Here is a 15,776-nt window from a genome sequence, read left to right as displayed (position 1 = left end):
ATAATGTGTGTAATTGTCATCACTATGTCATATACCTGAAATTATTATACTATTGTACATCAACTAAATTTCAGCTACAAATAAAAGGAAATGACAACACAGGAAGTTCGTACTGTTGTCTCCGTTTTCTGGTTGGAGAAACTAAATCTCAGAAAGGTTAACTTACCCAAAGATCTGCAGAAAGTGGTGGGGATGGAATTCAAACCAGCAGGGGGAGGTTAACTGAATGGGAAGAGTTAAAAAAATATATAGTTTGGCATTTCAAGTTATAACCTCAACTTTGGTGGGGCCTCAACTTTGCCACACAATCGTTTTTATATCTTTTAACTTTTCGATGTGTCAGTTTCTTCACCTGTAAATTTTGGAAGAGAGTAACAAATATCTGGAAGAAACTTTGAGGGGAAAAGAAATAATACTTTACAAAGAATTATTGCATAGTTACATAATAGGTACTTAATACATGGTGAATATCGAGTCCTTATGGCTTTTGAGGTTTTTTTTTGTTTTTGTTTTTGTTTTTCTTTGGGTTGTTTGTTTGTTTGTTTTAGCAAATGATTATTCCTTACTGCATATTACTTAACAAGGTTATAAGAAGGAAAAATAATCCTAACTTTTTTTTCTGTCTCCATATATGTAAAGATATGAGAAATCGTTATATCAGGCCTCACACTGGGAGTATTTTCTCCTATAAGTGATTCTTGTCCCTTTCATTTCTTTTCATAAGCATCCCCAGGTTTCCATCTTTATTATTCATCTAGAATAAATGCACTTTCCTCGACATAAGACTTTGTCCGAAACATCTCTTCCTAAGGAGAGAATGTCATTTTCTGGCATTATCCCCAATCTCTCCACGTGCTGATTCTTGTACCTGGAGCATGTATTCCTAGCAGTCACTATAGTGATGTCCTCTAAACACCTTGGGCCTGATATAAGCTTCTTTCTAACTGGCTTCTGGAAATGAGATCTGGCACTTTTGACTTAGACCCTTAAGACATAGTGACATTGACATGTCACTTTCAGCTGCTTTGAAATCCTTCCTACAAGGCAGAAACTTCATGCCAGTTTATGTTTTTCTGCTCTTGTCTTCTGCCTCTTTCGCTAAATGCTCTGATCTCTAATTGAACCCCTTTATAACTTCCACTCAGTAGTGAATGTGCATTTGGAATTATAGCTGCGTAGATCGCATTCTAGTGACATTTGGGCAGGGCAACTGGTCTTCATTAGAGAAAGCTTTTTGGCCTGGGAGACTATTAAATAACAATGTTTAAAAAGTCTCTTCTGAGACAAAGTCTTTTAAAGCCCGTATTATTAAGAAATAAACATACGTATGATCCTTTAATGAGTAACAAATACATACAGCTACTATAGGATGTTTTTTTGGAATATATAGGATATTTATTGGAATCTTTGTAAATCAGCAGTTTCCTCCCCTGCCCCAATGTTCTGTTACATTCACAGAAGCGTCACTTCACATCGCTATTGAATTTCATTATCATTGCCTGGACAATTCTCATGAAATCTCCGACATGCAGGGGTAGGAAGAATGGCCCACGGAGATACCCAAGCCCTAATCCTCAGAACCTGTGAATGTGTTAGGTTAAGTGGCAAAGAGGAAGTAAGGTTGCAAATGCAATTAATGTTGCTAATCACCTAGCTTAAAATAGGGAGATTATTCTGGAGCATTTGGGTGAGCCCACTGCAATCACAGGGGTCCTTAAAGTGAAAGAAGAAGGCAACAGAAGCGAATTAGAAGCAGATGTAGCTGTGGAGGAAAGACGTGCACCATACCTGGCTTTGAAGATGGGGGGAAGGACAATAATCTAAGGACTGGGTGTCTCAGAGGGGATAGGAAAAGACGACAGATTACCCCCCTAGAACCTCTGTAAGAACTGCAGCCTTGCAGGCACCTTGATTTTAGCCTGGCAAGATCCATGTCAGACTTTTACAGAATTATAAGACAACAAATTGGTGTTATGTTAGGTTGTTTAATTTCAACTGTCTAGGTTTGTGGTAATTTGTTTTAGTGGCTACATAAAATTAATATGCATGGTTTCTTTCCTTTTTTTGGTAAGAAGGGAGGGACGATAGACTGGTGAGGTATACATGGGTGTCAAAGGCGGAGAATATAAGGGCAAAACTGGAAAAGGTATTGTTAAGGGATATTAATTTCTCTTTTTCTTCCATATTCTCATCACATCTCTTTCTGCATGCTGCCCAAAAAATTCTCACCTGGAGATACATGGAGGCACTTTTTGACCATACATGGATTTGAAATAAATTTAATCTCCAATGGGTAGAGAGGGAAGCACCTGCCCTCTTCCAGAAAATAAACCGAGTATCATAATAAAATAATGATTTGAATCATCTAGGTAGGGTTAAACTATTGCACCTTAAATAGAAGAAACAGCTCATGTGTATTGTAGTTGTATGTAATTGTATCATAGCAATTTGTTTAAATGATCTTAGCTAGAAGAGAGAAAGTGGCTGAGTAATCTTACTACAAATCTTGAAGAGAACAAGGCATTTGATCTTGCTGTTAATCAATGATTGCTTCTTCACCTTTCACAAAGAGTCAAAGATACTTTGGAATACTGCTGTCGGAAAATCCGTGCTCCCCAATCAGTACCATGAACAGAACTAAGCAGGTGAAAATCTCGAGTCTGGTCAGTTTATACAGACCGCTTAAAACACTGAACGTGAGAAACTTCTGGAAGTGCCACTTGGACTTCTATTCCCTCTACCTCTTTTCATTTTTTTTTTCCCTTGTGACACTTTTGAGTGTGATGTTGTAATGAGCATTGTAGTGTGCTTGAACTAATCCCCGGCATCCATAGATTAATGGTGATGGGGATAATGAAATAAATTTTATAAAACATTTAGAGTGTAGAACAGATTTATTAAGTCTTTGTCACAGTGCATAAAATACACGAATGAGACTTTGGAAGTTTGAAATGTTATCTCAAAGCAAAGATGGCCCTAATAGTTTCCTATGAGAGGTGGTTGATATACCGATGATAATCATGGGGATAAGGTTTGGGAAGAGGAGACAAAGAAAGACCTGGAATGGTTTCCCTTAATACAAAGAATTACAAGGCAATTTCTGGAATTTTAGACATTATTTAAAGAGGTTATGAGGCATAGTTTGAAAAAGAGAACACACACACACACACACACACACACACACACACATACACACACACACACCAGCTTGTCTCCCATCTTGCAGAGCATCTTGGATTGGATTCTGAAGTTGCCAAAGCAAACATCATGGGTTTTGTCGGATGCCTGTCTTCAGTCCAATACAACCAGGTAGCACCCCTGAAGGCAGCCCTGCGTCACGCCACCATCGCACCTGTGACTGTCCAAGGGACCCTGACAGAATCCAGCTGTGGCTCTGTGGTGGATGCGGATGTGAATGCAGTGACCACAGTGGACTCTTCATCAGGTACAGTGCAACTGCCCTCCTTTGACAGTGCTACTTTTTTTTTAAAGGAATGAAAAATATTTTTAATATTTATTTATTTTTGACAGAGAGAGAGAGAGAGAGAGAGAGAGAGAGAGAAACAGAGAGACAGAGCACTAGTGGGGGAGGGTCAGAGAGACAGAAAACGAAGCAGGCTCCAGACTCTGAACTGTCAGCACAGAGCCCAATGCGGGGCTTGAACCCATGAACCATGAGATCATGACCTGAGCCAAAGTCGGGCACTCAACAGACTGAGCCACCCAGGCGCCCCCTGATAGTACTACTTTTGATATCTTCAAGAATTTTCTAGGTTAAAGGGTAGTATTACTCAAGTCCTTATTTTATATGATCACAGGTAGTTAAGAATTATGACTGATTTCTCATGGTTGAACTTTATATATATTGAATATAATCCCACTTTTAATATGATGAGTAGTTAGAACTACATGCATATTTGTGCATATACAAGTGTGTATATATATATATATATATACACACACACACACACACACTATGTATATATACACATATGTATATATACACTCTGTGTCTGTGTATGTGTGTGTGTGTGTGTGTGTGTATACACTACAGTTTAAATGACTACCACCTACCACTCTGAGGATTGAAGAGTTTAGGGTCAGAGAGGCAGATTTGTTGTTGAACTAATATAATTCATGTGATATAATCAGCCTTCCTTAACAATAGGAAAGTCCCACAGCAGTATCATCCATATATCTTCTCTCACTTTACCACTCCTTAAAACACCTCTTCTGTCTTTCCTTAGTCACCATCATCGTGGGGAACTTAAAGCATCCCTGGGATTTGTTTTAATTTAATCAAGTGTGGTAATCAGTTGCCAAATTAGTTATTAATTATGAACAAAGAAAGTGGGTTGAGTTTTGCTGTTGCCCACTCGTCACTGAGCTTGGTGTCTTCCTGGCAGCAGTGAGGCATAATGGAAAGAAGCACAATGTGATAGGTGACTAGCCTTGATTTGAATTCTGAATCTGCCATGGATGAACTGTAGAACTCCAGACAAGTTACTAAATGACTATGATCTAATCTCCTTATCTGTGAAACGGGAAAAATAATACTCATGTTGTAGGCATTTCCTAAGGATGCAGTGATAATGATAACAGCTATTATAGGTCTGAAAATGTCACATGCACCATATGCATACATACCGGTACCATTATCCCCTTTTAATACATTTGCTGATTTGTTATTTAAAAAATGTTTTCTGGGGATGCTTGGGTAGCTCAGTCGGTTAAGTGTCCAATTCTTATTTTCAGCTCAGGTCATGACCTCACAGTTTGTGAAATCAAACCCCACATCAGGCTGTGCTGACAGCATGGAACCTGAATGGGATTCTCTATCTCCCTCTCTCTGCCCCTCCCCCACTCATTCATTTTCTCTCTCTCAAAATAAATAACATTTTTAAAAATTGCTTGCTTTCCAGCTCAATGTCACCAGGCCAACAAGTGGCAGAGTAAGATTCAAACCCAGATCTACATGCCTTCAAACTTGATTGATGTTCGTTTTTCTTTTACTATATATGTAAACATGCATATAGTGAAATCCCCCTCCCCGACAGTGAGGGTTCCGTGGAGGTGTTAATCCTCCAGCACCCTTGTCTTTTCTGTCAATGGGCCCAGAATCCTTATGCAGCTAAAGAAATCTCTGAAGCAGACAGAATATGCATGCTTGAAGTAAGAGGCCATTGTCATGAATAGCGATGGTCCAGCAAAGCAGAGAGGGACATCAAGGTTAATCTGGGAGGTAAACTGTAGGCAAACGCAGATATGGGTGGGTTCCACCATTTTCTGTTTTAGCCCCTACAGCTGACGTAGAAGCCAATAGTCACGGAGCTATGGGGTGGAAGTTGTGTACCTCGGATGCTTTTTTGTGTGTATGTTTGTTTGGGTTCCTAAAAAAAAAAAAAAAAAAAAAAAAACTGCAAGCTCGCAACTGTTTGAGAGCACTTGGTCTAACCCACAGATGTGTCTTCTCAAGGCCGTATTGTTGACTGCCTTCCAGGACTGTGAGTGAGGAATGAAGTGCCATGTGTTTTACTCCTTGCAGATCCCTTTGGGAAGACAGATGAGCGGGAACCGCTCACCAATGCAGTTCGAAGTGACTCGGCCGTCATTGGAGGTAAATCATTCCTTGTTGCTGAAAGCAGAGAGGACATAAATGATTCTGTGCTTGGGAGAGATTTATTTGATTCCTTCCTTAATTATGGCCATCTAGCATCCAGAGCCCCGCATGATCTGTGAGACTGGGAGGGAGCCTTTTCAAGAATAGTCATGGGTGCTGTTTGATCAAAGGCGCCCTCTTCCCCCAGCATCTACAGTCCCATGGATGCATCCTGCTCCCGATCCATCAGGCAGCCGACTACTGAGTCAACAGCTGGGACATTTACTTAGCGGCAGGCAGTGTGCACCCTGTTCATCTCATGCAGTTGTCAGTTTTCCTAAAGCACAAACACAGCACACCAATAAAACATATGGGAAGAAGCCATGTTGGGGCAGACAGATGGGTGAAAGCCCCAGACCTGTCAGCTTTCTCCAGCAAGTGATTTGGGTTGGATCTAATGAGCAGGGTGAAGCCCACAGGACTGGAGTTTCAAATCCAGCAGCACATATGATTACAGATACAGATCTTGTCTACTCTGCTGTGAGCTTCCCTCTCCCTCCCCCCTCCCCAGCCTTTCCATTTTCTCCCTGCCTGTTGGTCTCACCCCTTTTTATCCTCCTCAGCCTGGCTGCGTCCTCCAGTGGCTTGTTCCTTTCCGCCTTGGCCTTGCAACACAGAACGATCCCCAAACCTTGTTTAATGTTAGACACTTGTGAGAGACTAAATTCGTTGTCATCCAGGAGCCATAGCCCTAGACGGTGCCCCCATCGCTGCCTTCTGGCAAGCCAGATGAACTGATCCACACCAGATGGAGTTCTGTTAAAAGTCGGCACTATCCATTCATTAAACTTCTATTTAATGAGCCTCAGCTATGGGTCAAGCCCTGTGCTAAGTATAGGGATACGTAGATGCTTCCCTCAAAGAACTCACAGCCTGGTGCGAGAGGGGACTGGTAAGCAGAAAACAAGGGACTAGCGAGTAGTGTTTTGAGGGAGGATGTACAAATGGCTGTGGAAGCACAGAGGTGCCCCATTACAATACGACTGTGAGCAACGGACACTGTGACCTTTCCTCCTTAAGGAAGTTCTTAAAATGTCTGACCTGAATTTCTGCTTCAGGGAAGAGAGTCCAATTTGATTTTTGTTTGGCATCAAGAAAGAATGTATTGTCTGTTTCTCTTCCAACAATTTCTCATTTGACATGTGGAGAAGAGACTTTTGTGACTGCTGACATTTCCCACCCAGTTATATGCTTCCGTGAGTCTCTAAGAGCAGGAAAGGCATCCTAGCCCCTTGGGAAAATCCCTCTAACAGTCTGTGTAAAAGAAGTAGAAATTAGTTCTGTATTTCATCTCATAAAGCTGCAGCCAGTTCTTGGGAGTCCCTCACTGCCACCCAGTTTATTCATAGGTTTGTTAACTTACGTGGCTTTACTCTGCCTGATTCTGAAATAGTCAGGGAAAATGCTGTATAAGGGTTTAGGAATATATTTTTTTTAAAGTAAGCAATCTTAATGATGGCCCCAGCTCTGATACAAATTGGTAGAAGATGTGCACTCAGTATTTTCAACTCTCAAATATCCATGCTTATGTAAATCATGGTGTAGGATGTCCAAAACTAATGTTCTAAAATAAACACATTTTGTCACTCTCCATTCTACTCAGAAAGAGAAACAAAACAGCAGAATACACACTTTCTTGGGAATAAGCTTATATGTGAATGTCATACATACTTCTCAAATATTTGAATGTTGGAAAACCTACATTCATGTATAGATGCATTCTCCCGTTTAAAAGTCACCAGATTCTACATTTTCACCCTCTTTTTGCTGACTTTGCTCTTTGCATCCCGAGAGGCTTCCTGGCAAAGGGTAGGGACGAGACCTTCGAGTCAGCGAGGGCAACTTGCCGAGTAGATGCAGTAAAATCACATGCAATGAGAGCAGGCGGGAACCTGACGTAACTGGAAGAGGTCTGCCATTTCAGCTGAGTCGGCGTCTCCGGAAAACAGAACATACCATCTCTGCACCGGCCCATGCCTAGCAGAGCACGGAGCAGTGGAGGAGTGCCCTGTATGTTTGGGAAGCGTCCCATTACATAGCAAATCATTTTTAGCAAAGCAAACATACACCCTAAAGGAATTTACATCAGGAGAGGGTGTATTGAGGTGTGTGATGCTTCGGGATGGTTCTCTAGGGTGCTGAAGTAGTTCTAAAATATTTAGTTGCAAGGGGACAAAGAAATTACAAGCGATTACAAATGGCACAGGTGCTAATTAAAAGATTCTGTTGCATCTTTAGGCCTAAATCAGGTCTTGAAGAAATAACTAAGAAATCCTTGGCCAGGATGAGTCCATATTTATATGATGGCATTCTCTGATTTAGAACGGCTTTCTTTCTGGCTTCTTAGAAACTGAAGACTGAAGGCATTTCAGCTGGTCTTCATTTCTGGGCAAGAATCTGTTGTTCCTTGTTGGGTTAGTTTTGTTTCGTTCTACTGAGTGCCTTGCCTGCCTCGACCGAATCATCTCTTCCGAGTAGATGATCCATGATGATTTCCTTCTCTCTTTCTTTCCTCTTTCTCAACAGGAGTGATAGCAGTGGTGATATTCATCATCTTCTCTATCATCGGCATCATGACCCGCTTCCTTTACCAGCATAAGCAGTCACACCGCACTAACCAGATGAAGGAGAAGGAATACCCAGAAAATTTGGACAGCTCCTTTAGAAATGACATTGACTTGCAAAACACAGTGAGCGAGTGTAAGCGGGAATATTTCATCTGAGAAACTGCAGGGTCACCTAATATTCTTTGGGTTGTTGTTAAATTTTTTCTCCTTTCTCCTATCTTTTCATTTTGGTCATCCTCCTTTTCTCATTTGTTTGCCAATTATGTTTGGCACACCCCTGTATCAACCACAGCATCTATCCTCTTGACCCAGCCCAGAAGACCAGGCAGCTATGGCCACTGCCTTCCTTTCCGACAAAGTTATGGTGGTGATAGTGACCACTCAACAGACTGACTTTACTCTAGACAAAGAAGAGACACATGGTGTACATGTGCATATTTAGTTCTATATTTCCAGTTTCTAAGTAAGATGCACTCTTTAATTTCACAGCCGTCCAGTCTTGCATTAAACCTCAGGCTTATGTTGAACCTGAGCTCTGTGACTTAGGCATATGACAGTCACCCTTGACATACCCCCCCCATCTCAAGTTCATTCCTACCAAGGAACTCAGGGTAGAGAAAGAAGACGCTAAAAACCTGGTTTGCTTCAGTGGCACTTTCAAAGGATTAAGAGAGGTTTGTTTTGTGTTGCTTTTCCTTACCACAGGACTCCCATTGCCCTAACCCATCACCCTTTTTCACTTTGACTCTTCTCCCCTGAGTATTTCAAATATAAAATTCCTTATAGTAGTGAGCCATTCCTTTGCTCCTTTCATGCCACTCTCTCCTGGGGCCGACACTTTAGAACAGCACACAATAGCATAAACCTAGGGGAAGCATGGAAAATAGTATCTTGAAACTAGGAGGTAAAAAGGAAAGCTGCTAGGAAGTAGATGTTCTATAACTTCAAAAATGCCTCTTCCAATTTTGTAGGAAATGTTAGCTAGGTTATTCCTGGGATTATTATACTAAGGTATATATATATATATAAATATATATATAAGTTGCTGCAACATAAAGAAATTCAAATAAAGGTCTAAAATAGTACCTGGTTCCATGAAGAGCTTTAAAAACAAAAATGAAAACAAAAAATTAAAAAAAAAACAAAACTGCACGAAAGAAGAGAAATATCAAGGAGGATTCTTCCCTTCTATCTACTCGCCAACGATCTAGTGACTAAAGTGAATGAATGCAGGTGTCATGTTTTCTAGCAGACACGATGACCCACCTCTGTCCATAGAGACATTCTCTGGGAGGTTCAGGGCGTACTGACTGGGGCATTATGGTTTCCCTGGTGAACCCTCACTGCTTAGTTTGAGAGGCCCCCTTAGGTTCTACAGTGAATCACATTTTAAAGTCATCTATATTCCATGTATATAAAGGCCCCCACACACATCTTTTTGCAGACATAGACTCTCACATGAGGTGATGTGAAGTTTCAGGGTATCTGTCCCTCCCGAAAACAAAGCATCGAAGAAACATAGTTATTCCTTCAAGAAGGCATCCCTAGCTCATCCACGAGGTGGTGGTAAGAATCCTAACGATTTTACTATGGCGATGGGTCTCACTCTGCCTCTGGGCCATCTTGGAGAAAAAGAGAAGGGGAAAACAATATAAAGTCTCCGGTATGCTGAAAATGCCAATATAATGATCCACAAATGTGGAAAGTCCTTGCCGATTCTCTTTACGAGACAGATTCAGTTTGGGAAACAATTACCACATTTCAGTTTGCCAGCCTCGACAGTGAGCAGACATTCCATTTGCTTCTTAGTGTGTCTATCTCCCCTGGCGTGGCCAGGCTCACGATGAAGAACTCATTAGCTCCGTCTCATCTCAAATCCGTTTCAGGCTTTCCTTTCAGGGTCTGAGCACGTGGGCAAGGATCAGCTTGTAATCATATTTATCAACTTGAAGATGTTGTTCTAAATATACATTCTCTTCTTAAAACTTTCTGCAGATTCTTGATCACATCATAATGATATCATTTTGCTAGTAAATGTATTTAAAGGATTCCAACACTGGCATCTTTTTTTTTCTTGTTTTTTTTTTTTTGTTTTTTGTTGTTGTTTTTTTTCTTCTAGCATTTTTAATAAGATGAATGATTCATCAATGAGAGGAAAGATCTTTAAATATTATTTTCTCCTGCCCCTTCCACCCCTGTTTCCAATGTTCACTTTTGAATTGTTGATTTCCATAAAAAAGGCTGTATATAAATCAGCCTCTTGCTGATTTGGACTACGGGGACATAGTCCTTTCTCCCTGAAATAAAAGTCACCACGAAGCACAGTAGGTTTAGCCTGAAGCGTCTCCAATAATGAAATGGAAAGGCAAAGGAAGGTGTGAGGAATAAAACTGGAACCCCTCATTATTCAAGTCTCTGAGAAGCGAGGACTATATTTTGCTGGCATAGCGCTGACAGAAGAAACGGAGAACTAGCAAAGGCCAACTCCGAGTATTTGCTTTCCTCATCCACTTATAAATGCTTGTAAGTAGTTCTATAGGGTGAAGATTCCGTGAAGCTCTCTTCTTGCCCCTCCCACACTGCAGAATCCACCAGCATGCCTCCCCACGCATGTAGACTGTCTATACGCACGCGCTCCGTATCACAGGCCGAGAAACCAATGCCAAGACCGTGCAATCAGCACATCACTCTTGTAAGTAAAGTCTCAGGGCTAAACCAGAATTATTTGTACAGGGTTGGATTGTTTCGTAACCCCAGAGAACACTGACTTTCACTAGATGTATATGGAAACAAGTAAGCAGCTCCCTCCAAAGCAAAACACAATTTTCACTTAGAAATAAGTGCTAACTCTGCCTGTCTTTCCTCAGTGGTACCAAACCCAGGTAGTTTTGTGCAACTGTTGAATCGCGTGAGTGTTCTGACCTTTGAGCGATTATAATCTAAAACAAATCGTCATTGAAAGCACTCTGCCCCCTCCTTAACCCCTGTTTTCTGCTTCGGTAATCAGGTTTGCTAACTGCATGCTCTGAGAGCTGGACCACCATAATCCCCCACTGTAACCCTCGGTCCTTGATAGCTGTGGATTACAAAAATATTTTATGGAATGTGGTCGCTTTACAGCAAAACAGAAAGCACCTGTGCAATTTCACATTCTAAGGGGGATACTTTATTAATATAATTTCTACCAAGCAAACCTATTTACATAAGCAACAGTACATATGCTTACCCTAAAAAATACTTCACACCCACTGCAACATTCACTGGGTGTATAGGTTAGACTGCCGTGGTCTCTATGAGAATTCACCTAGAGAATTAGACATTTGTCGCTTCTCTGGATAAGGGTTTATGGATAACTTAGCCTCTTCTGTTCAGTCTCAGCTGCATATGGGAGATTTATTTTAAGGATCCCAGGACTGATTTTTTCAAACAGTTTCTGTTCCCTCTTGTAATCACAGACATGGCACTAAACCTGACTTCTACCTTTTGTTAGTTCCATGACCTGTTAGCAGGGTAACAGGAGCAGGATCAGAACAAAAGAAATAGATTGTTCCCTTTCCTTATTCATCATGAAGTGCATACTGAATGCCCAGTACCCCAAGGGTTGAACTAGACATTGGCTGCACAAATATAAATTATACCTTGTTCTTGCCCTTAGAGGAGCTCCAAGTCTATTGGGGCAAGAACAAGGTATAATTGTTGTAAAAGGGCTAGGCAGAGAGTGTTATGGAATATAGAGCAGAGGTCCTGCATGATTATTTTTGCAAAGTCTTGGCTAGGGACTGAAGCAGACAATTTTCTGGAAAATGTTCATAATTTTTCTTGTATATTCCACTTTCAATATGCCACCGTGTTTCTCTTCCTCGAACCAAATATCTGTCTATGCAGATATATTTCTGTAGAGGGAAATGGATTAACTCTTTAGGAACAGCAAGAAAAGATGGTCCTTGTCTCTAAAGTACTTTGGGGAAGGCCTGATTCTTTCCATTCTTGCTTCTTTTCTGGTTGAGGGATTCTGAAGCCCCTTCTCATCAGTCAGACCTAAGCGATGGCTTGGGGGCCCTCTGTGGGGGAGGGACAACAACCTCCACTTCCGCTCCCCTCCTCCTCTCATATCAATTCCTTCAAGGCCATGTTGTTGTAACCATTTGCTCTTCCAAATGCCCCTTAACGTGTCTGCTGTCCTCTTGCCCCTCCTAAAACCCTTCTTTGTCCCCACGAACCATTTGACTCTACTTAGAAAGGTCTCTGAGAACGAGATGAAGTAGCTTCGAGTAAATAACTGACTAAAAATTGTTGTCCATCTAAGTGAGGTCTCACCTCTGTGCCCCGGGTGAGTTTTTTTCCAATCCTGAAAGTCACACCTGTCTCTTCTCTGCAGGAAGCTCATTCACTTAGAGGAGCCGCACCGGGAGGCTACGAACAGAGTGTCTCCTCCAAGATATTCAGGGAAATAGGAATCAGGCTGTTGAAATCTTTCTTACAAAAAGCCTTGACAATTTGTCCACCAACTTGCCCTGGCTTCCTTTGAATTCCCCCACAGCTGCAATCCATCAAGTCCACATTGCAACCCCGGCCTGCCAAGAGGAATTTGAGACAGTGTGTAGCTCTCCTCCTCATTTTTCCTTAGCCTAAAGGCTTTGACATACTTAGGCTCCCATTGTCCTACGGGTCACAAGCGGACCAAAGGAATAAAGAGGTTTCCTTGTTCCCGCAGATGCGAAAATGGTTCATGGGAAAAGGCGAAAGCAAACCCCAAACTTTCAGAAAACATGGAGGCTGACTGAGTGCTACTTCATGTCTGTCATGCAGTTGGAAAATGTTTTCTTTAAAAGACACGCAGCGTAATTGAATTATTTCCACACACTGTTCTTGGTTCTTTTCTCCGCCCTTCCTCCCACACTCCCACCCCCACTGTTGTTGAGCCCATCCAGTTTGCAGATTTGGGTCCCTGGTGTGCATCGCTGCTTCCACAAATCCCAAACAGTTAAACCTCTTAAAGGGGGAAAAAGCAGCGTAAGCAGACACATACACAAAGATTTTGTAAATAGGGCTGTTAGTCAGGCTTTCTCCAGGACATCCTACATACATGGCTCTTCAGTAGGGATAGACACATCTCCTCTTGAGTTGGCGGTTGTTTGAAACCTTCCTATAAGGTTTTGATACTGAACTCTTGCTATTTTTGAGTGATTTTTCTCTTATTTTGCACTATGGAGCTCTGAGAAAGAACAGAAAAGCACATTTTAGTTTTTTTTAGTGAAATATTGTACTTTGTCAGCTAGTTGTCTGTCTTTTGTAATGTTTATAGACTACAAAGTGGCTGAGTAGACGTGAGCAAGGATGAAGGCAAAGCTTGGTGTGAGTGTTTCGACCACACCTGCTGTGAACACGTTGAGGAGGAAGGGGGGATCTGTGGCAACAGTCGGTGGCCATCTCAGGTGTGGAGGGTCATTGCTCCCACCATGGAGCAGGGGCAACAACTCTTCCCTCTTTCTTGGCTCCTAAATCAGGAGTCCCTTTAGTGCATTTGGATCACTGTCTTACACATTAGGGAAAGAGGCAATATCATGGGCTTCACATGATGAATCCATTACCAACCTTGGCATGACATTTTTTTTACCCTTCTCAGCCCTACTCCAACCACGTCTCCCTCCTGCCCCCAATATTTTTATTTCAACAAGATTTTCATTGTGTGCTATCGCCACAGTGACCCAACCTGCCAAGGTTGAACACCCAGATACAATTTTAAGGACAAGAAGGTGTCAGAACAACTCTTCGAATCCACTATCCCAAATCAAAAGCCCCAAGGGTGGGATACTTGAGGTCCTGAAATCAGTCTAGTGGTCCTTCTTTCCCCTTCATTGGTCCTGCCATCCATGTGGCATGCCACATTATAAGACGATGTGATACTGTCCATCCCCAACAACAGATACTGCCAGGGACCCACCATCTAACACTATTTAGGAACACTGGTTTTCTCAATCCTGACCACTGACACAGAATACCAGAACAAAATTAGGAGAGCAGTCCTAAGCCATGACCAAAGGTTAATCTAATTGTTTTAATAATTAAATGTTGGTCTTATTTTCATTCACATCATGTTCTTCCATGCCTCAGATGCCAGCGGTAGCCTCAGAGGACATGAAAAAGGTGCTGGGCATTCAAGAGGAACATTGTATTACCCTGTAGATTCTTTGGAAGGCCCATAAGTAGAAACTTTCAGTGAAACTCTAAGGGATAATACTTAACAGGCTTCTGCCTAGTCATACTTTTCCATTATAGTCAACCCCATCCCCAAGGCTTTACATGAAATATTAACATAGTCTCTTCTATCCGAATGGCAGTGTCAACCTGTGTAACCTTGCTCTGCCTTAAATACTCGTGCAAAAAATACCAAACCTTGCTTTAAAGCAGCATAGTTATAGTGTGAGAGGGTCTTATTTAGTGAGGTCCAACACGAAGACTTTTCTCCTTCTGAAGCTGGTAGTTAACAGGCCTCCTGATATCATGTGCTGTCGTCTTAAGCTGTCCCTTCCTTCAGTCAACTGGAAGAGGCAAAAGGGGTGCAGGGTTGTCACTGGGAATAGAAGGGCAGGCTGAGGGGGAACCAGGAGTCTGCCTCCAGGATTTAATAGGGAAAGAGTCAGCAAACTTTTTCTGTAAAGGGCTGGATGGTTTAATTTAGGCTTTGCAAGCCAGACAGTCTGAAAGTTGCAAATACTCCCTTCTTCTGCTGTGGCAGGAAGTGGGCCATACACGGACAAAGAGGCATGGCTGTGTTCCAATAAAACTTTATTCACAGAACAGGCCACATGTCAGATTTGGCCCATGGACTGCAGCTTGCTGATCTCTATGATAGCCCATTGCCATGTCCATTTCAGAGGGGAAATCTCTGGCACGCCGTGGTCCTCCTTTTTGAGGAATGAGAAAGAGTGGGGGGATTATTTTTAACAAGTAAATAATAAAATGCAAAATAACTTCTCCCCCCCCCTCCAAAACTATATGTAGACTTTCTATTATGGCAAAAGCACAAAACAGGTCACCTCTCTTTGTAGATCTGCCAGAGTCTTGCTTTTTCCTTTGGATCTTCTCATTTTTGTTCCCAAAACAGAATCTCAAGTGATGTTGCCTCGTTCCAAGTCAGTTTTGTAGACCACGTAACATGTCTTAATAATACACTGTATGGGGAAAAATAAAACGTTAGCCTTAGATTTCTTTGTTTTCTATGGTTACTGTTGTACAGAAGAAAGACTTAAACTGTAAATAATGTATATTTAATAAAGAGAGAATTTTGTATGATTTTGTGTGGAAGCCAAATGTGTCTTGCTGTGTTTTCTTGGGTTAATGAAGAGTCTAACAATTAATCCCTTAGCTCTCATTCTCATCCCTTAGACCATTAACTCCAAGACAACATGACCTGTGGTGTTGCTGGAGAAACATGAAACTCCCACTCCCTGGGTTTATTGATTTCAGCGGGCCTGAAAGTGCTGTCATGGGCTGTCTCGTCACTAGGCTGAATTATACTCGCCTGCTTTCCTGGCTCAAATGCCTAT

The 15,776-nt window shown here is 41.7% G+C and overlaps 1 protein-coding gene across 3 annotated transcripts in view; it reads left to right on the top strand.

The window, feature by feature from the left end:
- The window catches only part of CNTNAP5 (contactin associated protein family member 5), an 801,874-nt gene extending 786,352 nt beyond the window's left edge, over nt 1–15,522 (top strand). For 2 of the 3 annotated variants that reach the window (XM_027056013.2, XM_053214870.1), the window contains 3 exons: nt 3,227–3,445; nt 5,546–5,617; nt 8,186–15,522. In XM_027056013.2, the coding sequence (XP_026911814.1) occupies nt 3,227–3,445; nt 5,546–5,617; nt 8,186–8,382 (488 nt within the window). In that variant the 3' untranslated portion in view covers nt 8,383–15,522. The remainder of the gene's footprint in view (nt 1–3,226; nt 3,446–5,545; nt 5,618–8,185) is intronic. The other variant, XM_027056014.2, reaches the window with a different exon arrangement.
- Nucleotides 15,523–15,776: the final 254 nt, after the last annotated feature.

Source organism: Acinonyx jubatus, chromosome C1, assembly GCF_027475565.1.
Source record: "Acinonyx jubatus isolate Ajub_Pintada_27869175 chromosome C1, VMU_Ajub_asm_v1.0, whole genome shotgun sequence".
Classification (NCBI taxonomy): Eukaryota; Metazoa; Chordata; class Mammalia; order Carnivora; family Felidae; genus Acinonyx; species Acinonyx jubatus.
This window is presented reverse-complemented; position numbering and strand designations above follow the sequence as displayed.